The sequence below is a fragment of the Syngnathoides biaculeatus genome, chromosome 14, assembly GCF_019802595.1.
Source record: "Syngnathoides biaculeatus isolate LvHL_M chromosome 14, ASM1980259v1, whole genome shotgun sequence".
NCBI lineage: Eukaryota > Metazoa > Chordata > Actinopteri > Syngnathiformes > Syngnathidae > Syngnathoides > Syngnathoides biaculeatus.
In genome coordinates, this window is record NC_084653.1 from 793,016 (window position 1) to 817,155 (window position 24,140).

At 45.3% G+C, this 24,140-nt stretch overlaps 1 protein-coding gene across 7 annotated transcripts in view; it reads left to right on the forward strand.

The window, feature by feature from the left end:
* The window catches only part of ubxn4 (UBX domain protein 4), a 64,690-nt gene that overhangs the window by 30,100 nt on the left and 10,450 nt on the right, over positions 1–24,140 (forward strand). For 4 of the 7 annotated variants that reach the window (XR_009798053.1, XM_061840897.1, XM_061840896.1 and 1 more), the window contains exons 8-10: positions 3,201–3,313; positions 6,492–6,594; positions 12,965–13,096. Coding sequence is in view for 4 of the 7 variants with exons in the window: in XM_061840897.1 (XP_061696881.1) it covers positions 3,201–3,313; positions 6,492–6,594; positions 12,965–13,096 (348 nt within the window). In the remaining 3 variants the exon portion in view is untranslated. Of the gene's footprint in view, positions 1–3,200; positions 3,314–6,491; positions 6,595–12,964; positions 13,097–13,490; positions 13,595–24,140 lie in introns of all 7 variants that reach the window. The other 3 variants (XR_009798051.1, XR_009798052.1, XM_061840899.1) reach the window with 1 other exon arrangement.

The following is a 24,140-nucleotide window of genomic DNA, read 5'->3' on the forward strand; positions in this document are numbered from 1 at the left end:
GTTCCACGGCCAGAACGAAAACCACATTGCTTCTCCTGAATCTGAGATTCGACTTCCCGACGGGCCCTCCTCTCCATCACCCTTGATTAGACCTTACCGGGGAGGTTGAGGAGTGTGATCTCCCTATAGTTGGAACCCTTCTTGAAAAGTGGGACCACCACCCCAGTCTGCCAATCCAGAGGCACTGTCCCCGATGTCCACGCGATGTTGCAGAGGCATGTCAACCAGGTCAGCCCCAAAACATCCAGAGCCTCTGGAAACTCTGGGAGAATCTCATCCACCCCTGGGGCCTGGCCACCAAGGAGCCTTTCAACCACCTTGCCGACCCCAACCCCAAAGATAGAAGATCCCACCTCTGAGAACCCAGACTCCGCTTCCTCATGGGTTCAGGCCCAGGCACCAGACGCTCACCTCCGAGCCCCACCTCCAGGCCTGGCTCCAGAGGGAGGCCCCGGTGATCCACATCCGGGCAAGGGAAACCAAGATCCAATTTTTGTACTTATCATAGGGGTTTTGGAGCCGTACTTTGTCTGGTCACTCACATAGGACCTTTTTGCCATGGGTGACCCGACAAGGGGCATGAAGCCCCAGACAACTTAGCTCTGAGGAGCATCAGGACAAACCAACCCTTCCACCAAGATAAGACGACGGCTCAACGAAGGGGAAAGAAATTATTACAGATGAAAGATTATTTCAGAGTTTAGTGTGATTGTATGACGTGTGTAGCCATACGCAGTACAATGTGCAGGCTGACGTTGTTGTATTGGTTTCCTGGTGTTTCTTCTGTTTATAAACATGGGATGCATCGACACTTTACCCCCACTAGCTTAGGTGTAGGGAATGTGACACATTACCTCACAAGCTAAGCTTCATCGTGGATACGTGGCTTAGAGGGGAAAGTCATATCGCACGGAAACGGTGGTCCGAGCTCTTATCAGGTCATTGACCAAGTCCTGTCGTGTAGTCCTGTGCTGATTCCTCACCTTTCTAAGGATCATTGAGACCCCACGAGGTGATATCTTGCACGGGGCTCCACTCTGATTGAGATTGACCGTCATGTACTTCCATTTTCTACTGATTACTCCAACCTTTTTTCACCAAGTTGCTTGGCAATTTCACTGTAGCCCTTTCCAGCCGTGTGGAGTTGTACAATTTTGTCTCTGGTGTCTTTGGACAGCTCTTTGGTCTTGGCCACGTTACAAGTTTAAGTAAGACTGGTGTCTTTATGCAGCTAACGACTTCACACTGGTGCATCTGATTCAGGATAATACATGAAGTGCAGATGCACTATTAAAGGTGGACTATCTACTTATTTGTATACAGGACATGTATGATGGGAGCAGAACAATGGTGAGGTGTGCCTTAGGTGTGACAGAAGAATTTAAGGTGGAGGTGGGACTGCATCAGGGATCAGCTCTGAGCCCCTTCCTGTTTGCAGTGGTAATGGATAGGCTGACAGATGAGGTTAGACTGGAATCCCCTTGGACCATGATGTTCGCAGATGATATTGTGATATGCAGTGAAAGAAGGGAGCATACAGAGGAACAATTAGAAAGATGGAGACATGCACTGAAAGGAGAGGAATGAAGATTAGCCGAAGTAAAACAGAATATATGTGCATGAATGAGACAGGTGGAGGGGGAAGAGTGAGGCTACAGGGAGAAGAGATAGCGAGGATGCAGGACTTCAAATATTTAGGGTCAACAATCCAGAGCAATGGTGAGTGTGGTAAGGAAGTGAAGAACAGGTCCAAGCAGGTTGGAACAGCTGGCGGAAGGTGTCTGGTGTGTTATGTGACAGAAGAGTCTCTGCAAGGATGAAGGGGAAAGTTTACAAAACAGTGGTGAGGCCTGTCATGATGTACGTATTAGAGACGGTGGCACTGAAGAAACAACAGGAAGCAGAACTAGAGGTAGCAGAAATGAAGATGTTGAGGTTCTCGCTCGGAGTGAGCAGGTTGGATAGGATTATAAATGAGCTCATTAGAGGGACAGCCAATGTTGGATGTTTTGGAGACAAGATTCGAGAGAGCAGACTGTTTGGACATGTTCAGAGGCGAGAGAGTGAGTATATTGGTGGAAGGGTGCTGAGAATGGAGCTGCCAGGCAAAAGAGCGAGAGGAAGACCAAAGAGAATGTTTATGGATGTGGTGAGGGGAGACATGAGGGCAGTTGGGGTTAGAGAGGAAGATGCAGGAGATAGGCTAAGATGGAAAAAGATGACACGCTGTGGCGAACCCTAACAAGACAAGCCGAAAGGAAAAGATGAAAAAAGATGATTGTCAAGGAACTGAAATGGCCAAGCAGGTTGTAGACAAGGGTCAAAACTTTGACTGAGGGAGATGGCCTACACAGAACATTAACAAAGGTTTGCTGCTACTTATTTGCAGCTGTATCACACAAATAAATTGTTAAAAATCATACTTTGTGATTTCTGGATTTTTCTTTTTAAATTATCTCTCTCACAGTGGACATTCACCTACGATGAAAATTTCAGACCATTCCATAATTTCTAAGTGAGAGAACTTGCAATATAGCAGGGTGTTAAAATACTAATTTTCTTCACTGTTGTTGGTATCGGTATTCCTGTACATTATTCTTGCTACCCAGTTATGCCACTCAATGAAATGGTCTACCTCCATCTCTGTTTATGTTTTACCATTGAGTTGATGTCACCTTTTTCCGTGACAGTGATTAGTTATCGAAGTCCAAGTTAATTGAATGGCTGGGTTGGCTTATATTTAATCAACTTCATTTTAGTCACAAAAACTAAAATGTAGTACTATAATTGAATATAATGAATTTAGGACAGCACGTTGGAAGACAGGATGAGAGCGTCTGACTCACAGTTCTGAGGTTCAAATCCTGGCCCTGCCTGTGTGGAGTTTGTATATTCTCCCTATACCTGCGTGGGTTTTCTCAAAGCACTCTTGATTTCCTCCCACATCCTAAAAAGTTGCATTGATTGGAGACTTTAAATTGCCCTTAGCTGTTAGTCTGAGTCGGAATGTTTGTTTCTTTCTATGCGGTAACCAGTTCAGGGTGTACCCTGTTTCCTTCCTGAAGATAGTTGTGATAGGCTTCAGGATTCATGCGACCCTTGGCACAATAAGTGGCTCAGATAATAGATGGGTACATAGTTGAATTATTTTAATTGATACTGATTTGATAATTCATAATTTAGTTTCCTCTGTTTTGCAGGATCGAGTTGATAGAGCAGCCAGTTATTCCAAATACTTGGAAGAGAAGGCTCAGCAAGTAAAACTGCAGACAGAGCTGGAAGCAATGAAGGGTACCTCTGTGAGGCCAAGGAGGTAAATCTGCCAATACAGTCTCAAACCATTACATTAATGTTGATGACACCACATCCATTTGCAGGGTTGTTATCCTTCTCAAGGGTGTTCATTTTCAATGTCCGGTTGTTTGTTTGTCCAAGAAAGGTCCCTGGAGATTTTGAGTAACACACAAGATATTCTGCCCAAACCCAATTTCAAATGTATATTTTACTTTGTCTGTTCCCCAAAGTTCATCACAAAACTTTCAGTGTATTTTTGTATACCTTTCCTGGATGTGGGAAAGTGAAATTTACTTCCTTCTAGACTAAGGCTGCACGATGTATTTTCAGGCATTGTTGGGAATGTATGTGTGCATATGTCACCCAGGATCTGCTGTGATGTTGGTGTAGCTTATATGCAGTAAATCAACTGCAATATTAAAAATAGGCCAGCAGAGACCATTCAAATTTGATGAGCACTGTTCCGGTAAATCCCTCCTTGAGCCGTCACCTTATCGTGGTGTAGGGGTTTGTGTGTACCAATTATCCTAGACTTATGTTGTCTGGGGCTTCATGCCCCTGGTAGGGTCACCCATGGCAAAAAGGTCTGAAGTAAGGGACCAGACAAAGTACGACTCCAATTCCCCTATGACCAGTGCTAAAATTTGATCTTGGTTTCCCTTGCCCGGACGCGGGTCACCAGGGCTCCCGTCTGGAGCCACTACTGGAGGTGGGGCTTGAAGGCGAGCGCCTGGTGACCGGGCTTGCACCCATGGGTCTCGGTTGGGCACAGCCTGCAAGGGTAACATGGGTCCGATGGTGGGGGTGGGGGAAGATGCCAGTCCAACGTGGCAGGCCCAAACGTATTGTGAGGGTAAGCTAGGAACGGCTAGCTGATTCCCCTGTCAGAAGGAATTTCAACTCCCACCTCTGAAAGAACTTTGCTCACGTCCCAAAGGAGACGGGGGACAATGAGTCCAAGTTGACATTGCTGAGGCGGCTGACCGGACCTGTGGCCGTTATGTGGTCGGTGCCTGTCGTGGCGGCAACCCCAGAACACGTTGGTGGACACCAACAGTGAGGTATGGTGTCAAGATGAAGAAGGAGTCTCCTATTGGGCATTTTTAGCCTGCATGACTCCTGAGGCAGCTGATAAGTACCGGCAGGCCAAGCGGAATGCAGTTACGGTGGTCGCTGAGGCAAAAACCCGGGGAGAAGTTGGTGAGAACATGGAGAACGATATGAGAGTTCACCAACCAGTCTACATGTGGACTTGGAGAAATGTGTCCCTCGGGGAGTCATGTAGGAGGGTTCTTCCGGTGTATGGGGTACGGAACCCCCTGATACGAGCTGTTCGGTCCCTGTACGTCCGCTGTCAAATTTTGGTCGCATTGCCGGCAATAACGCAGACATAGTGAAAGTTGGACTCAAGCAAGGCTGGTCTTTGTCACCGATTTTGTTCATAATTTTTATGGACAGAATCTCTTGGCGCAGCTGAGGCGTAGAGTGTGTCCAGTTTGGTGGCCTCAGCATCGCATCTCTGCTCTCCATCACCGATGGGCAGGAGCTGTGGGTCGTGACTGAAAGAACAAGATTCCGTATACAAGCAGCCAAAATGAGTTTTCTACGCTGGGTGTCTGAGCTCTCCCTTAGAGATAAGGTGATAAGCTTGGTCATCTGGGAGGGGCTCAGTGTCGACCTGATGCTCCTCTGCATTGAGAGGAGCCAGATGAGGTGGGTGGGGCATCTGATTCAGATGCTTCCCGGACACCTCCCCGATGAGGTGTTCTGGGCATGTCCCACCGGAAAGAGACCCTGGGGACGACCCAGGACATGCTGGAGAGACTATGTCTCTCGGCTGCCAAGGGAACCTCTAGGGATCCCTCCAGAAGAGTTGAAAGAAGTGGCTGTGGAAAGGGAAATCTGGGTATCCTTGCTGAGCTACTTCCCCCGCGACCTGACCCACAAAACGGATGGATGGATTGATGGATGGATGGATGGATGGATGGATGGATGGATGGATGGATGCAGCAAGCATGAAGCCACACGACTTTGTCACATGTCTTTTTCATATGTCTCAACAATTTCTTGTTTTGTCCTGATGAACAAAACAACTTTCATTTTCTCCTCATTGGTACTGGCCATCAATTTCTTGGGGCCCATGGTGAAAAAAGATGAATAAATCCACAAAGTTTTACAGCTCGAGGCAGTTCGTAAGACATGGGATTCAGTGACAAAGATCCAGGAAGTGCGTCACGGGTAAAGATTGATGTCCCCTTCCCCAAAAAATCATTGACCATCATCCTCGCCAATGGAGGGATGTGATGCCAGGAAGATGCCACTTGTGAACCAATGTGGTGGGCTGCTCTATTGCGCCACACAAACCAAGAGACAGGATTTGCCCCATGGCTAAAGATTGCCATCCCTCTGAGCAAATGTGATGCCAGGAAGATGCTCCGGCAAGCCAATGGGAGAGCAGCTCTCTCGCACTGCTTTCAAACCAAGATACAGTACATGATGAGTACATTTGGTGGAATCTGGTGCCATTTTTTCCCTTTCGGATCATGAATTTCTTTCGTGACTAGTGACATAAATTTTGCGTGGAGGATTTTCGTAACCTACACCTTTCATTAGTCAAGACTTTTGTAAGTAGAAGTACCACTGTACAGTATGTACATTGTGCTTTATGAAAAAAAAAGGCTGGATGATTTTCTTTACGAGCATATACATTGACAATTGTGTAGTTTGTTTAACATTGTCGGCTGCATAATTATGGATCGATTTTCTAAATTTGCTGTTGTAATATTGTCAACAGTCTTTCATGAACTACTACTGAGTCATCTTTTTTGTCTACTGTTATTGGCCGAGATAGCCTGAGCAAAATTACAGTAAATGAGCCATTTGTCTTCTAACTCAGTGTGTTTTTCTTGACATGGTATGAGGTCTGTTTCTAATTAAGTGATATAATCCATAATATTAATTTTCTTTGTACGGGATTGAATGCCATTGACATTCCATGACACAAAACTCAAATGCGACATGTAATTTAAAATATATGGGACCAATGTATTCTTCATTGGTTTTTTTTTGCTTTTTTTGTTTTCAGATTTTTTAGGTATTGTGTTGACAAATCCTATTTAAACAGGATGATAGAGATGCTAAATGTAAATCCAAAATAACCAAATGTGTCATTTATTTTGTGTCTATGTATTCATCAGTAATGTCACAAGGCTCCAGTTTCGCCTCCCAGATGGCTCAACCTTCACCAACCAGTTCTCCTCACACAGCAAACTTCAGGAAGCTCAACATTTTGTTCAACAGGTCAGCAAACCTTTGTTAATGTTCTGTGTAGGCCATCTCCCTCAGTCAAAGTTTTGACCCTTGTCTACAACCTGCTTGGCCATTTCAGTTCCTTGACAATCATCTTTTTTCATCTTCCACCCCATGGTCTGCAGAATTTTTGTACGGGTGGATCATACAAGAGTGCATTGAGAGTCCCCTATTCGTCTTCTTGGAGCATGACTGTCATTCAAAGACCTCTGCTTTTCATCTGCCGACACCAACTTACCAGGATGTCACAATGACATGAGCAGTTAGAGCTTGGCTGGTATCTTAGGTCTTTCTCAGATCTTGAACTGCTGCAGCGTCTGTATCATGGCCTCTTTCAAGAGCTGAAGACCATTATTGGTTCTGTAAATGTGCACCCATGTATCACAAAGTTGACCTCAAAATTCCCCTAAAACCTTTCTACTCCAGTTGAAGCTACAGGTTACATTACACAGTTCAAAAACATAAAAAACTAAAAAGTGGGGCGTGCAATGTTATTCGCCCCCCTTACTTTCAGTGCAGCAAACTCACTCCAGAAGTTCAGTGAGGATATCTGAATTATCCAATGTTGACTGATGATGATAAATAGAATGCACCTGTGTGTAATCAAGTCTCCGTATGAATGCATCTGCTCTGTGATAGTCTCAGGATTCTGTTTAAAGTACAGAGAGGATCATGAAGACCAAGGAACACACCAAGCAGGTCCGAGATACTGTTGTGGAGAGGTTTAAAGCCGGATTTGGATACAAAAAGATTTCCCAAGCTTTAAACATCTCAAGGAGCACTGTACAAGCAATCCTATTGAAATGGTAGGAGTATCAGATCACTGCAAATCTACCAAGACCCGGCCGTCCCTCTAAACTTTCACCTCGAACAAGGAGAAGACTGACAGAGATGCACCCAAGAGGCCCATGATCACTCTGGATGAACTGCAGAGATCTACAGCTGAGGTGGGAGAGTCTGTCCATAGGACAACAATGAGTCGTACACTGCACAAATCTGGCCTTTATGGAAGGGTGGCAAGAAGAAAGCCATTTCTCAAAGATATCCAGAAAAAGTCCCATTTAAAGTTTTGCCACAAGCCACCTGGGAGACACACCAACCATGTGGAAGAAGGTGCTCTGGTCAGATGAAACCAAAATCGAACTTTTAGACCACAATGCAAAACGATATGTTTAGCGTAAAAACAACACAGCTCATCACCCTGAAAACACCATCCACACTGTCAAACATTGTGGTGGCAGCCTCATGGTTTGGGCCTGATTTTCTTCAGCAGGGAAGATGGTTAAAATTGATGGGAAGATGAATGGAGCCAAATACAGGACCATTCTGGAAGAAAACGTGTTGGAGTCTGCAAAAGACCTGAGAGTGGGATGGACATTCATCTTCCAACAAGACAATGATCCAAAACATAAAGCCAAATCTACAAGGGAATGGTTCACAAGTAAACGTATCCAGGTGTTAGAATGGCCAAGTCAAAGTCCAGACCTGAATTCAATTGAGAGTCTGTGGGCAGAGCTGAAGATTGCTGTTCACAAACGCTCTCCATCCACCCTCACTGAGCTCAAGCTGTTTTGCAAGGAAGAATGGGCAAGAATTTCAGTCTCTCGATGTGCAAAACTGATAGCTACACACCCCAAGCGACTTGCAGCTGTAATTGCACCAAAAGGTGGTGCTACAAACAAGTACGCACGAGAGTACTTGGTGTATCTTCTGGAAGGAAAATGGGAAAAGGCGACTTAGAAGTGGAACCCCAAAATACAGGAAGTCTTTCGAGAAAAGAGGTTCACAAAGAAGTGGGACACTGAGATGATTAAAGTGAGGCAAAAGGAATACATTGAGATGTGACGTAGGGCAAAGGTAGAGATGGCGACAGCTAAACAAGACTCTATGATGACATGTACACATGTACAGGTTGGACATGAAATAAGGAGGAAAAGATCTCTTAAGGTTGGCCACATAGCGGGATAAAGATGGGAAGTATGTGTAGCAGGTTAGGATGATGAAGAATAGAAACGTAAATGTTTTGACCGGTGCCAGTAGTGTGCTAAATAGATCGAAAGAATACAGTTGTCCCTCGTTTTTCACAGGTAAAAGAGACCAGAACCCCCCATGAAATGTGAAAAACCGCAAAGTACGACTCTTACCCCCGCACACACACCCAGGAATTTTCATGTATGTGCATCTGGGTACCAGAATGTTTAAAATATGTAAACATTATTTATACCTAAAAGAGTCAATAACGATGAAGCTGGTTGGGTTAGGCTCCAGCTCTCCCGTGACCCCTGTGAGAATATGTGGCTTGAATAATGGATGGATAGATGGATGTTTATACTTAACATATTGGAGACTAAGGTTACAACAGTAAATGTATTTACTTAAACCTCGCTGAACGTGCAAACTGTACACACTAACAACTGCTGCTGAGTTTCTATCTCTTCTCATTCTCACTGCTCCAAGCACCTGCGCAGTCCTGTCTCACTCTCTCTCACACACGCATGCACAAATTCATCAACTTTGCCTTTTGAAAGAGGCAAAGAGGCTTGCTTATGTTGATGGCGGAGGAGAGGCTCATAGAGTCTTTAAGTTTACTCACCTGCAGCATTCCCACATGATCGAAAACAGTCTTTTAAAAAGTTTGCATAGGCGTCTTCTTCCAAAAAAGGCCTGTTTCATCTATGTTTAATACTTCCTGCTGCCATTCCTCACTGATGAGGTTAGAAACTCAACAAACAGCACCATACAGGGGCACATTTCTGAGGCCATATCTTTTTTTTTTTTTTTTTTTTTTTGAACCAGCCTTTGTTGGCCAAAAAGCCTCGTCCTCGAGGGAGCGAATCACAATGCAGGGTCCAGTAAGAAGAAAAGTGACCTGTCCAGAGCTCTGGAGGACATCCCAATAGATTCCACAGTGCCCATGGCATTTGCTACACAAAGTGTTTGATTCCTCCCACTGATCTCAAAAAGGATCAAAGTGCTCACAAATAGCAGCCCATTCCTCCCGCTGGATCCCTAAAAAGAAAAAAAGTGTTACCACTTCTTGGGCGCCGCAGAGGAAGCTTTCGTTGGGGCACAACGGTGAAGTGGTATTGTAGTTACATAATCAAAAATGTAATCGCTTGGAAAAAAAAAAGTTACCACAACATACAGTACATGTGCGAGATACTCGACAGCATGGAAAACAGGCAAAACAAGGAAATGGGAAGTTAACTGGATGAGGCTTTGATGATGAGCAACCAAGCAGCTCATGAGATAAAGCCACTCGTGTGTGTGTGTGTGTGTGTGTGTGTGTGTGTGTGTGTGTGTGTGTGTGCATGCCTGCATGTGTATCCGTGTCTGTGTGGGCAGCAAGGCCGGGCAGCTGTAGCGCATTGGCCTCACATTTCTGAGGGCCAGCATCTTTTCGTGTCTTTGTCAATGTCCTTTCAAAGCATCAGCAAAGTTTTCAAAAGCAGTACTCCGTGAAATGCTTGGAACATATTACTGTCCGCTTTAATTTGTAAGTCCAATGGGCCCGCTGGGTCTTCATAAACCTGCTCCATAACCTGCCCATCTGTTCATCTTTCGGCCATTCATGTAAGCTGACTGTCAGCGTTTGATGCAGAACAGCCAATTACAACACACTTCCTCACCATTTTTGCTCGCTTTTTTGGCTATATGTTGTCTTTGACGTGACGGCACATTCCAGGGAGTTACCGAACTTGCCAAATTTAAGTGATATTTCGAACAAAATCTTTAGACTGACTTTGACGCTAATTTATTTCGTTTCTGTTGTGTTGAGAATTTAAAAAAAAAATGTAATGTAATTTTAGCTACATTTGTATGATGGACAAATAAAATAAATTTCTTCTGGATTATACCTTTAAAGGTCAAGTGTCATCCCTATAAACATTCTAAAATGGATATTGTAATGAAAAATACATACAACATTATTCACTTCAATGTTTATATGAAAAAATAAATGTGAGCGGGGAGCACGTCATCCATGTGCAAAGTTGCAGAAGTTTCATTCTATGACATCCAAGTGGTCGCCATATTGGCTGCATCCTTTGTCCGTAATGTCACCAGACATTAGCCAATGAAAACACGCGGTGCACCCTACTATAGGAGACGGACACGCCCCTTCTGACATGGAAGTTCTTTTCAAAAAGGTGAACACCACACAACCGAGTGAAGTTACCGGCGCAATATTACACCATATTTTCGAGCCATATTCAGATATGCGATAATGGCCAAACCGCCTCCCCGTCCGATCCACTTCCGCGGCGGAGATGAGCCATCGTGGTTCATCGCAGCCGGCCGGTGTGGCTCATTTTCGCCGGCGAGGTGACGGAGCCAATCCGTGCTGGTTTAGGGGGTTGTTCATAGCCATCTCATTACGCGATGAACAACACTGTCGAGCCAGGGCGCTTTACTGCGTTGTCACCGCATGCGGCTGAGTGAGGCATTGTCGGTTGCGTTCTTCAGAGCCGCCGCCGTCCGCAAGCCCGACTCGTAGCCTTCGCCGAAGCCGTGACCGGGGAACGTGGCACCTCAGCCGTTGTGGCTTATAATGGAGGTGAGACATGCTACTTTAAGGGGGTGTTCATAGCCGCCGCAGTACGCGATGAACAACACCGTCGAGCCCGGGGCGCGTTGTCGTCACAGGTGGCTGAATGAGGCATTGGTGCTGCTTTCTTCAGAGCCGCCGGCGTCCACGAGCCCGAAGCACAGCCTTCCCTGGTGAAGCGACGCCATCCGACGCGCACATCGACACATTTCATATGCGGATCTTTTGTTACGTTATGAGAGACCGATTACGTGGTCCGCCCCAAACTATAATTTTTTTTAGTAGCTGTATACACACCTACTTGTCGTTTGGAACCCACAAAGCTCTCTTCCTCTGCACCCGTGCAATCCATTTTTCACTACTAACCGGGTCTCTTGCAAAGTTATGAAGGGTAAATCCATTCTCCTGAGTGTTCAAGCAATGTCCAGCAATGCAACTACCAACGGCATTTTGGCGAACACGAAGGAACAACAAGCTACCTTCCCGGAGGTAAAACTAATGTAAACAAACGAGTCCACTTGGGGGCACGTCTGTCCTTAACGTCACTTCCTGCTTCTTCTCGAAAACAAATCCCTCGAGAGGATTTTCATGGCGGGAGTTACAAAAAGCTGTATACGTCAAAATCATGTTTTGTGGTGGGGAAAAAAAAACGCATGGGCCCATATTGGCTGCCATTTTTTCATTAACAACAAACTAAAAATCATCCATTTCATGCCCTTTAAATTTAAAGGTAGAACTAATATTTGTATATATGGAAAATATAAATCTACAAACAATATTTACAGTGAATGGTGTGAGAGTGTGCTCAGTGAGTGACTCAGGGACATGGCTTCTGTAGGCTAGGCCCATCCAGCAGGACAACCACAAAGAAGACTGTTATACAAAGGCCCGCAATACTCCCCATTCTCAGCCAGCGCCTGCTACTCGCCACGGTGTGTGGGTGGTGGACCCACCCCCATATCAGGCAGTGACAAAACCCGAAAGCGGGCCCCACGGCCTGTAGGGAACCCCCTGCCCTCCATCAGGAAAGGGGGAGGCGACTGCAACCAGATGCAAGGATCAAAGTAAGGAGGAGGAAGTTGCTTACAACAGCTGGCATGACCCAGCACCTGTGGAACACAAGTGAATCCACCACCAGCACACACCAAATCTCCGGCAAAGTGGAATTCTGCAATTTAATACATACAAGAGTTTCTTCATCACCGAAATCCAAAATTTGGTTTGTGTGCATTCACATATTGTATGAAAATAGGGTTCTGGAGTATTTTTAGTGTACTGTGTTCATATGGTAGATGTTGAAGCTCATTTTATGCATGTGCATTCAGTAAAGTATGTTCAATTGAGCACTTTATATTGTACAAGCTGTAATTTTGTATTTATTGTCATCCTAAACATTAAATATCTGCATCCAATCATTACGGTCAGAAATTTTTCTCTGCTCCGAGGCACCTTCATCCATTAAATGCTGACCGTAGAAAGTTTTGGCAGTGTTTTGGAATCATAACATTCAGAGTTTGTGTTTGCAGTATGATGCTTAGAGGTTGCCTGTACTGTGCTCTCAAGAACTTCCAAATAGAACTTCTTCACTTACTTTCTCCTTTATGATTAAAAAAAACGTGTGGCTTCCTTATCATAGTTGCTCTCTGACGGAGATCCTGTAACGAAATATTTTAAATTTAATTTCCAGCCTTCTCAGTGATTGTCATTCTTAAACTTACAATCCTTTACTGCCTACCTTGACAATGTCACAGCTCTTTTGAATGGCTACAGATTTTTTTTCTTTTGTCTTCACTGAGTCTTTTTTTTTTTTTTTAGGAAATTAGAAGCCGCTATGGCAACCTTTCAATGGCCACCATGTTCCCGAGGAGGGAATTCACCAGTGAAGACCTTGATAAGACTTTATTGGAGCTTCAACTTTCTCCAAGCTCATCCATTGTACTTCTGCCTGTGAGTAGGCTTTATCCATCAAAATGTAATTGAATGTCCCACATCATAATACAACATTGTATGGACTCAAGTAGAGTGGTACTCTACTTACGATCGTCTCTAGTAACAAAAAAAATCAGGATTTGAAAGGAAAAAAGGTGCTGGATTCGCAGCTCACAAATTCCACCGAACTTTTAAATCCTGTATCTTGGTTTGTGTTCTGCTATCGGTGTAGCATCTTCCTGGCATCCCATTGGCTAGGAGGAACATCAGTCTTTACCCATGGTGCATATGCTGTATTTTGGTTTGTGTGGCCCGATACGGCTGTTCTCCCATTGGCTATTGCTGTAGCATCATTATTCATGCCCTAAGAAACCTTAGTGCAATTAAGTGGTGTGTGTGCGTACATTCGTAGGTATGTTTTCCCTCAGCGTCAAACGTTTGCCTCCTCCACCGTCCCCCACAATGCCTTGTGCTTGTCATTCCCTCTTCTCTTCGCATTGTCACCCAACGGCAAAGGTAAATAAACATCATTTTTATTGTTCTTTACATTACGTATGCTTATTCTTGGTGGTGTGTGCGTGTATGTGTGTGTGGGTCGGGTGGCGTGTAACAGAATAGGCTATTTACATGTAAAATGCGCTTCTACTTACGTAAAAATTCACGTGACAAAACGACTTCTGGAACGGATTAATTTCATAAGTAGAGGTACCACTGTATTTAAAAGAATCTGTCAAAACATTTATACTCCTTGAACCTTTCTACCTTATATCATGTTGCAACCACAAATGTACTTCTTTGGGATTTCATGCAGTCATTAAACACAATGCTTGTCCTTCCTGAGACATCCATCCATTTTCTGAGCTGGTTAACCTCACGAGGGTCATGTGAGTGCTGCAGCCTATCCCCCTGTCACCAGGCAGGAGGCAGGGTACAGCCTGAACTGGTCGCCAGCCAATCACAGGTTGCATGGAGACCGACAACACTCCAGTTAGTGTTGGAGATCTTGGCTTGATGAAGCCAACAGAACCAGATCATCTGCAAAGAGCAGAGATTCAATCCTGAGGCCATCAAACCGGACACATTCTACGCCTCGGCTGCACCTAGAAATTCTGTCCATAAAAGTTGTGAACAAAATCGGTGAAAAAGTACAGCCTTGGCTGAGTCCAACTCTCACCGGAAACGAGTCCGACTTATTGCTGGCAATGCGGACCAAAGTCTGACAGCGGTCGTACAGGGACCAAACAGCCCATATCAGGGGGTTCGGTACCCCATACTCCCGAAGAGCCCCCACAAGACTCCCCAAGGGACACGGTCGAACGCCTTCTCCAAGTCCAGAAAACACGTGTAGACTGATTGGGCGAACTCCCATGCACCCTTGAGGATTCTGCCGAGGGTGTAAAGCTGGTCCACTGTTCCACGGCCAGGACGGAAACCACATTGCTTCTCCTGGATCTGAGATTTGAGCTCCTGACAGACCCTCTTCTCCAGCACCCCTGATTAGGCTTTACCGGGGAGGCCGAAGAATGTGATTCCCTCTATATTTGGAACACACCCGCCGGTCACCCTTCTTAAAAATGGGGAACACCACCCCAGTCTGCCAATCCAGAGGCACTGTCCCTGATGTGCATGCAATGTTGCAGAGGCGTGTCGACCAGGACAGCCCCACAACATCCAGAGCCTTGAGGAACTCTGGGCGAATCTCATCTCCTGCCACTAAAGAGCTTTTTGACCACCTCGGTGACCTCAACCCCAGAGATATAAGATCCCGCCTCAGTGAACCCAGACTCAGCTTCCTCACAGGAAGGCGTGTTGATGGAACTGAAGAGATCTTCGAAGTATTCTCCCCACCGAGTCACAACATCACGAGTTCAGGTAAGCATTGCCCCATGCCCACTATACAGAGTGTTGACGGTGCACTGCTTCCCCCTCCCGAGATGCCAGATGCTGGACCAGAATTTCCTCGAAGCCATCTTGAAGTTGTTCTCCATGGCCTCACTGAACTCCTCCCACGTCCGTATTTTTTCCTGCATTCCACTTAGCCAGCCAGTCAGTCAGTTGCCTCGGGAATCCCATAGGCTGAAAATGCCCGATAGGTCTTGCTTGACAGCATCCCTCACTGTTGGTGTCCACCAACGTGTTCTGGGGCTTCCGCCACGACAGGCACCAACTACCCTACCCTCTCATCCACCGGGGTAAACCCCAACGTACAGGCCCTGAGCCGGGGGGAAATGATAATATCCACCCCTGCTTGGCGTCTCTCACCGTGGGCAACTCCACTCTAGTCCAACCCCTTTCAAGAGGAGTGGTACCAGAGACCAAGCGGTGTGTCGAGGCGAATCCGATTATGTCTAGTCAGAACTTCTCAACCTCACGCACCAACTCGGGCTCCTTCCATGCCAAAGAGTTGACAATCCATGTCACTAGAGCTAGTTTCTGTCACCGGAGATCGTATTGCCAAGGTCCCTGCCTCTGGCTACCGCCCAGCTCTCATCGTACCCAACCCTTATGAGCCCATAGGAAAGGGGACCCATGTTACCCTTTCAGGCTGTGCCCAGTCGAACCCCATGGGTGCAGGCCCGACCACCAGGCACTCACCTTTGAGCCCCACCTCCAGGCCTGGCTCCAGAGGGGGGCCCCGGTGACCCACGTCCAGGCAAGGGAAACCCAAGATCCAACATTTTCAGTCGTCATTGGTGTTTTAGAGTTATACTTTGTCTGGCCCCTCACCTAGGACCGTTTTGCCATGGGTGACCTTCCCAGGGGCGTGAAGCCCCAGACAACTTATCTCTTGGGATCATCGAGGCACACAAACCCCTCCACCACGATAAGATGACAGCTTAAGGAGGGGAGGATCTAAATAAACCCTTTGGTGATTCGTAGACAAGGATCAGAACTAGAATAAAATATATATAAACCTGTCTGAAAACTACTGTAAAGATTTGAGACTTGGAGTTGTATGCTCTGACCTGTTTGTTCTGGTCAGAACCCGACCTGCTGCATTCTGAATGAGCTGCAGCTGTTTAATGCTCTTTTTTGGGAGTCCAGTCAGAAGACCATTATAATAATCAAGTCTGCTTGAGATAAAAGCATGGACAAGCTTCTCCTCCCTCCTGACACAGCAAGCCTATTATTCAGATGGTAAAAGGCAGTTTGAGTACTTTATTTGATGTAACTGTTGAAAGTCAGGTAGAAATCTATCAGAACACCAAGGTTTCGGACTTCATGTTTGTTTTTTAAAAATAGTGAGTCCAGATATTTACTACCAGCAATCTCCTTTTCTTTTTTGCCCAAAACAATTATCTCACTTTGGTTGTTTTGTTGCGCCTCAATTGAACTGTAATCATCTGGAGACACTTTTCAATATAACTGTGTCATCTGCATAGCTTGTCAACATGAAAGTTCTGGAAAATCTTGCTCAAGGATTGTATATACAGGCTGAACAGAATTGATCCTAGCTGACCCCTGAGAGACCCCAAACATCATTGCGATTTGTTTAGATTGAGCACTTCCATTGGTTACAACGTAGCTCTTTTCCTCCAGGTAGGACCTAAACTATTTCAGTACTGTTCCATTTTTGTCCTACCCACATTTCACATACTGAATGTCATCTTTCTCGAGTGGAAAAACAAGCTGATGTACAAGGTGAAGTTCGATCAGATATAGGCGGGCTCGCCTCCACACACAACTTGGGTTCTGGTACCCCTCCTGTCGAGAAGGATTGGGCTCTCTTCCATGTTGAGAGGCACCGAGCAGGTGTGGTTATACTTATTGCCCCCCATCTTAGTGCCTGTACGTTGGAGTTAATCCTATTGAACAACAGGTTAAACTCTCCACCTTCACATTGGGAGACGGGTCTTGACTGTTTACAGTGGGCATGCACCCAACAGCAATTCAGAGTACCCACCATTTTTGGAGTCCTTGAAGAGAGTGCTGGCGAGGGCTCCCGCTGGGGACTCAATCATTCTGCTGGGGGACTTCAGTGCTCATGTGGGCAATGACAGTGCAACTAGAATGAGCGTGATTGGGAGTTCTGACTGCAACATTGCGTGGACAACGGGGACAGAGCCACTTGGGTGGTGGTTCCCCTTTTTAAGAAGGGGGACCAGAAGTTGTCTTGTTACTACAGGGGCATCACACTCGACAGCCTTCCAAGTAAAGTCAGTTTAGGGAGAAGGGGGTTTGTCGAGAAATTGAGTCTCAGATTCAGGAGCATCAGTGTGGTTTTTGGCCCGGTTGTTTTATAATCCCAAGTTGGCTCATTTGAGAGAAATGCATTGAGAAAAAAAAAAAAAAAGACAGCGAATCGTCTCCAACATACACGGAAGCGTGTTGCGGCCACATGTTAAACTTCTGTAAACCTCTCTCCGACAGACGTTTTTTTTTTTTTTTTTAAATACGCATTGTTCTCAAATGAGTCCAATGCGTATTTAAAAAAAGAAAATAAACCGTTAGTCACAGTGTTGTTTACGTAGGTTAATGTGTGGTTGGACTTTGAATGTTGGGACTATAACAGTAAAAGCTCAGGAGTTAGTTGACATGATGATTAGGAGAACGGTTGATGTACTGTATTGTCCATCCAAGGGAGCAAGTGGAAAGGGACTAAGGCCAGAAGCTTAGGAGCAGGGTTTAAATTATTTTACCATGGAGTAGATGGGAAGAAAAATGGAGTAGGGGTTATTTTAAAGCAAGAGCTGGTTAAGAATGTCTTAGAGGTGAAAAGAGTGTCAGCTCGAGTGATGAAGCTTAAGCTTGAAATTGAGGGTTATGTATCATGTGATTAGAGGGTATGAACCACAAGAAGGATGTGACCTAGAGCTGAAAGAGAAATTTTGGAAGGAACGAGACAAAGTAGTCCTGAGCATCCCATAGAGAGAGAGAGAGTTGTGATTGGTGCAGATTTCAATGGACATGTTGGCGAAGGAAACGGGCAATGAAGAGGGTGGTGTGTAGAATTACTCTGGTAGTGGGTAGGAAGATTAAAAAGACAAAGGTAGAGCAAAGAATCAGGTGGTGGAAGTTGAGAAAGAAAGAATGTTGTGCGGCCTTTTGGAAAGAGGTGAGACAGACTTTAGACGGACAGGAAGAGCTCCCAGAAGATGGAATACGACTGCCAAGGTTTTCAGAGAGGCAGGCAGAAGAGTACTTGGGATGTCTTCTGGTAGGAAAGGGGAGAAGGAAACTTGGTGGTGAAACCCCAAATTACAGGAAGTCATTCAAGGAAATAGATTATCGAAGAAGTGGGACACGGAGAGGACTGAGGCGAGGCAAAAGGAGTACATTGAGATGCGTCGTAGGTAAAGGGTAGAGGTGGCAAAGGGTAAACAAGAGGCATATGATGACATGTACACCAGGTTGGACACGAAAGAGGGAGAAACGGATCTCTACAGGTTGGCCGGTCAGAGGGATAGAGGGCCGGTCAGAGGGATAGAGATGTGAAGGATGTGGAGCAAGTAATGCTGATTAAGGATAGAGATGGAATTATCAGGGTTCGCACGCGGCCCTAAAAGTCCCTAAAAACCCCTAAATTTTCGAAGGTGCATTTCGGGGCTCCTTAAAGTCCTTAAAAATCCACAAAAACCGGTCAAGCCCCTAAAAAGGCCTTAAATTAAAAAAAAATCAAAGGCAGGACCTCTACCACTAAAATTCTCCCTAAAAAAATTAATCTTTTATTAAAAAAAAAAAATAGCGATCCGTCTGGCGTCCAAAACAGCCAGAAATTGTCAACGGAAGTCACCATGTTGACAACTAGTCCCCATCTTGTCGATATTCCATTGTTTGTTTCCGTGAGTAGGCATTTCACTTGGTCTTCGTTACGACGTAGCGTAGTTCTTTCATCGATCCAACTTGTATCACGGGGAAGTGCATTTTTCAAGAAGCTTGGGTTGAAAGTAAGGAGTTTGGGAGCTGGGTTCGTCGATATTCAAAAGATCGGCACATGTTTTACTGCCATCTGTGCAAGCAGAATTACCAGCTTGAAAAGATGGGTGTCAAAGCGCTGGAGTCGCACCGGAAAAATACGAGACACGCTGATTTGGCGAAGACTCTCATCTTCTGTTGGTATGAATCTGTTTCTAAAATATCAAGATAGTGAAGCATCAACTTCAGGCAGTGGTACTAGCAGTGCATGCGCACCTACAGTTGTCCAGCCATCGACTTCAACCAGCCAGAAGTCAGGCTTTATGAACGTAGTTCAATACACGAAGACGGACTTGTTAAAGGCAGAGATCGTGTGGACTTTAAAAGTGATCTGCAGCCATTACAGTTACAAATCTTGTGAAAATAATTTGAAAGTGTTTGCAGTCATGTTCCCAGACAGTGACATTGCTAAAAACTACCACTGTGGGGAAAGGAACACTTCGTACCTGGCTACATTTGGCATCGCTTTTCATCTCTACTGCCTCAAAGCCAAAAAAGCCAGAATAGAGACTGACATATCAACGCTTATTGAGAAGGCTTACAGGCTGTGTGAGGAGGCAGAAGAAAAGAGGAATCTGAGCTTTATCACTGAGGCCAATGCACTCAGAGGCAGAGCAAAGGACAAGAGAGCCACTTTGGCACCTCTGCAGCAACAAATAGAGGAGGCACTGGGTAGGCTCAAGGAGCTGGAGGGAGAGGTGCTGAGACAGACATCAGTAGAAGACATTTGTGTATATAGTTGCAATTGTAGTTAGAATCTGTTTTTCTGTAGACTGTTATGTGAAGACATTGACAATGGTCCTATCAATGAGAACTACCACCAGGGCCGACAGGTGATCACTGTCACAGGTACTGAGGTACTGGAATATTTGATGAACCAAGAACGGTTGATGGCACCATTGGGTGAGTCTTTTTTCCTTACTCTTGATTTCCCACAATGGCCCTAAATTTTTTCCGTGTCAGCCCTAAATTTTTGGTGTCAGCCCCGAAGAATGCCCCTAAAAAGCCCTTAAATTTTTTTGGTTAGACTGAGTATGAACCCTGAACTGGTGCCAGTAGTGTGCTAAGTTGATGGAAAGAGTACTTTGAGAAGTTAATGAATGAAGAGAATGGGAGAGAAGGTAGAGTTGAAGAGGCAAGCGTGAATGACCAGGAAGTGGCAATGATTAGTAAGGGGGAAGTTAGGCACTGAATAGAATGAAAAATGGAAAGCCGGTTGGTCCTGTTGACATACCAGTGGAGGTATGGAAACAATTTGGAGAGGTGGCTGTGGAGTTTTTGACCAACTTATTCAAGAGAATACTAGCAGGAGAGAAGATGCCTGAAGAAAGGCGGAAAAATGTGCTAGTCCCCATTTTTAAGAACAAAGATGATGTTCAGAGCTGTGGAAACTACAGAGGAATAAAGATTGTGAGCCACACAATGAAGTTATGGGTAAGAGTAGTGGAGGCTAGACTCAGAACAGAAGTAAGCATCGGCGAGAAACAGTATGGTTTCATGACTAGAAAGACTACCACAGATGCATTATTTGCCTTGAGGATGCTCGTGGAAAAGTACAGAGAAGGTCAGAAGGAGTTACATTGTGTCCTTGTAAACATAGAGAAAGCCCATGACATAGTACCAAGAGAGAAGAATTTAAGGTGGAGGAGGGACTGCATCAGGGATCCGCACTGAGCCCCTTCCTGTTTGCGGTAGTTAGTAATGGGTAGGCTGACAGATGAGGTTAGACTGGAATCCCCTTGGATTATGATGTTTGCAGATGATATTGTGATCTGCAGTGAAAGCAGGGAACAGGCGGAGGAAGAATTAGAAAGATGGAGGCACGCACTGGAAAGGAGAGGAATGAAGTTTAGCCGAAGTAAAACAGAATATATGTGCATGAATATGAGGGATGGATGAGGAGGAGTGAAGCTCCAGGGAGAAGAGATAGCAAGTTGGATGGTTGGATGACTTCAAATACTTACATAGACAACATTACAACAATACAGACCAATGGAGAGTGTGGTAAAGAAGTGAAGAAACGGGTCCAAGCGGCATGCAACAGTTGGCGGAAAGGGTCTGGTGTTCTCTGCGACAGAAGAGTCTCCGTTAGGATAAAGGGTAAAGTTTATAAAACAGTGGTGAGGCCCGGCCATGATGTACGGATTAGAGACAGTGGCACTGAAGACACAACAGGAAATAGAAATGGAGGTAGCAGAAATGAAGATGCTGAGGTTCTCGCTTGGCGTGAACAGGTTGGACTGGATATGAAATGGGCTCATTAGAGGGACAGCCAAAGTTGGATGTTTTGGAGACAAGGTTAGAGAGAGCAGACTTCGACGGTTTGGACATGTTCAGAGGCAAGAGTGAGTATATTGGTAGAAGGGTGCTGAGGATGGAGCTGCCAGACAAAAGAGCGAGAGGAAGACCAAAGAAAAGGTTGCTGGGTGTTGTGAGGGAGGACATGAAGACAGTGGGTGTTAGAGAAGAAGATGCACAAAATAGGTTTAGATGGAAAAAGATGAGACTCTGTGGCGACCCCTAATTGGACAAGCTGAAAGGAAAAGAAGAAGTATTGAAAAAATCTTAAGTGGCTACATCACTATGTGGGATTTATTCTTGAGCACAGACCAGCAACAAAATATTTGTATGCGTCCAGACTTTTCTGCGGTTTCAAACCGTGTAAATCTCAATTTACGAAACAGATCCAGTTGTCCAAGACAAGTGGAAGGGAGTTAACAGTCCATATTCTTATTGGCAAAAACATCGACTTTAGCATTAAATATGGGTCCTTTATGCCAAGTGTTTCTCATTATTCCACTTACCTTCTTTTGTTCTCACCTTCTAAATGTTTAACGGTATCCGACAAAACTCTGGGCATCGTGCTACAAGACATATTTTCGTGCCGTCTCCAACCGACTTAGCATTGAGGAATGTTTTGCTAGGCCGTCATTATGGCCAGTCACGTGACATTGGTGACGTAGGTGTACAAGCTGCCATGGTGAACAGTGACTCTAAGAATGAGTTGTTATTGGACCGATGATAATACACATAGATGTAGAGCCCTTCCCCCTTGCTCTTACTCGAGTCACGGTTATTTTCACAGTGGTGGAGTATGTAATTCTCAAGCTTCGCTGACTCATTGGGAGTTAGTAGATGAAGACAGTTTTCCGTAATAAAATAACACGCAGCAGTTGTGGACATAGAATGCAGCCCTATGGGGGCACAAACCAGTGCAATCTGTAGGCCGGTCCCAAGCCCGGATAAATGCAGAGGGTTGCGTCAGGAAGGGCATCCGGCGTAAAAACTGTGCCAAACAAATATGAGCGTTCATCTAAAGAATCCCATACCGGATCAGTCGTGGCCCGGGTTAACAACGCCCGCCACTGCTAACCTGCAGGGCGTCAGTGGAAATTCAGCTACTGTGGGTCGAAGACAAAGAAGAGGAGGAAACCGGATCCATCGTCAAAAGAAAAAGAGGAATGCACAGAGCCTACAACTGACTGTAGGGACTTTGAATGTTGGGACTATGACAGGAAAAGCTCAAGAGTTGGTTGACATGATGATTAGGAGAAAGGTTGATATTCTGTGCATCCAAGAGAGCAGGTGGAAAGGTAGTAAGGCTAGAAGTTTAGGAGCAAGGATTAAAATTATTTTACCACGGAGTAGATGGGAAGAGAAATGGAGTAGGGGTTATTTTAAAGGAAGAGCTGGCTAAGAATGTCTTGGAGGTGAAAAGAGTATCAGATCGAGTGATGAGACTAAAATTTGAAATTGAGGGTGTTATGTATAATGTGGTTAGCGGCTATGCACCACAGGTAGGATGTGACCAAGTGTTGAAAGAGAAATTCTGGAAGGAACTAGATGAAGTAGTTCTGAGCATCCCAGACAGCGAGAGAGTTGTGATTGGTGCAGATTGTAATGGACATATTGGTAAAGGAAACAGGGGCGATGAAGAAGTGATGGGTAAGTACGGCATCCAGGAAGGAACTTTGAAGGGCAGATGGTGGTGGACTTTGCAAAAAGGATGGAGATGGCTGTAGTGAACACTTATTTCCAGAAGAGGGAGGAACATATAGTGACCTACAAGAGCGGAGGTAGAACCACGCAGGTAGATTATATTTTGTGCAGACGATGTAATCTGAAGGAGGTTACTGACTGTAAAGTAGTGGTAGGGGAGAGTGTAGCTCGACAGCATAGGATGGTAGTATGTAGGATGATTCTGGTGGTGGGTAGGAAGATTAAGAAGACAAAAGGTAGAGCAAAGAACCATGTGGTGGAAGCTGAAAAAGGAAGAATGTTGTGCAGCCTTCCGGAAAGAGGTGAGACAGGCTCTCGATGGACAACCGAAGCTCCCGCAAGACTGGACGACGACAGCCAAGGTGATCAGAGAGACAGGCAGGAGAGTACTTGGTGTGTCATCTGGTAGGAAAGGGGAGAAGGAGACTTGGTGGTGGAACCCCAAAATACAGGGAGTCATACAAGGAAAGAGATTAGCGAAGAAGAAGTGGGATACTGAGAGGACTGAGGAGAGGCGAAAGGAGTACATCGAGATGCGACGTAGGGCAAAGGTAGAGGTGGCAAAGGCTAAACAAGAGGCATATGAAGACATGTACACCAGGTTGGACACGAAAGAAGGAGAAAAGGATCTCTACAGGTTGGCCAGACAGAGGGATAGAGATGGGAAGGATGTGCAGCAGGTCAGGGTGATTAAGGATAGAGATGGAAATGTGTTGACTGGTGCCGGTAGTGTACTAAATAGATGGAAAGAATACTTTGAGAAGTTGATGAATGAAGAAAATGAGAGAGAAGGAAGAGTTGAAGAGGCAAGAGTGAAGGACCAGAGACCGGTAGAGGTATGGAAGCAATTTGGAGAGATGGCTGTGGAGTTTTTGACCAACTTATTCAACAGAATACTAGCGGGCGAAAAGATGCCTGAAGAATGGAGGAAAAGTGTTCTAGTTCCCATTTTTAAGAACAAAGGGGATGTTCAGAGCTGTGGGAACTATAGAGGAATAAAGTTGATGAGCCACACAATGAAGTTATGGGAAAGAGTAGTGGAGGCTAGACTCAGGACAGAAGTAAGTATCTGCGAGCAACAGTATGGTTTCATGCCTAGAAAGAGTACCACAGATGCATTATTTGCCTTGAGGATGCTCGTGGAAAA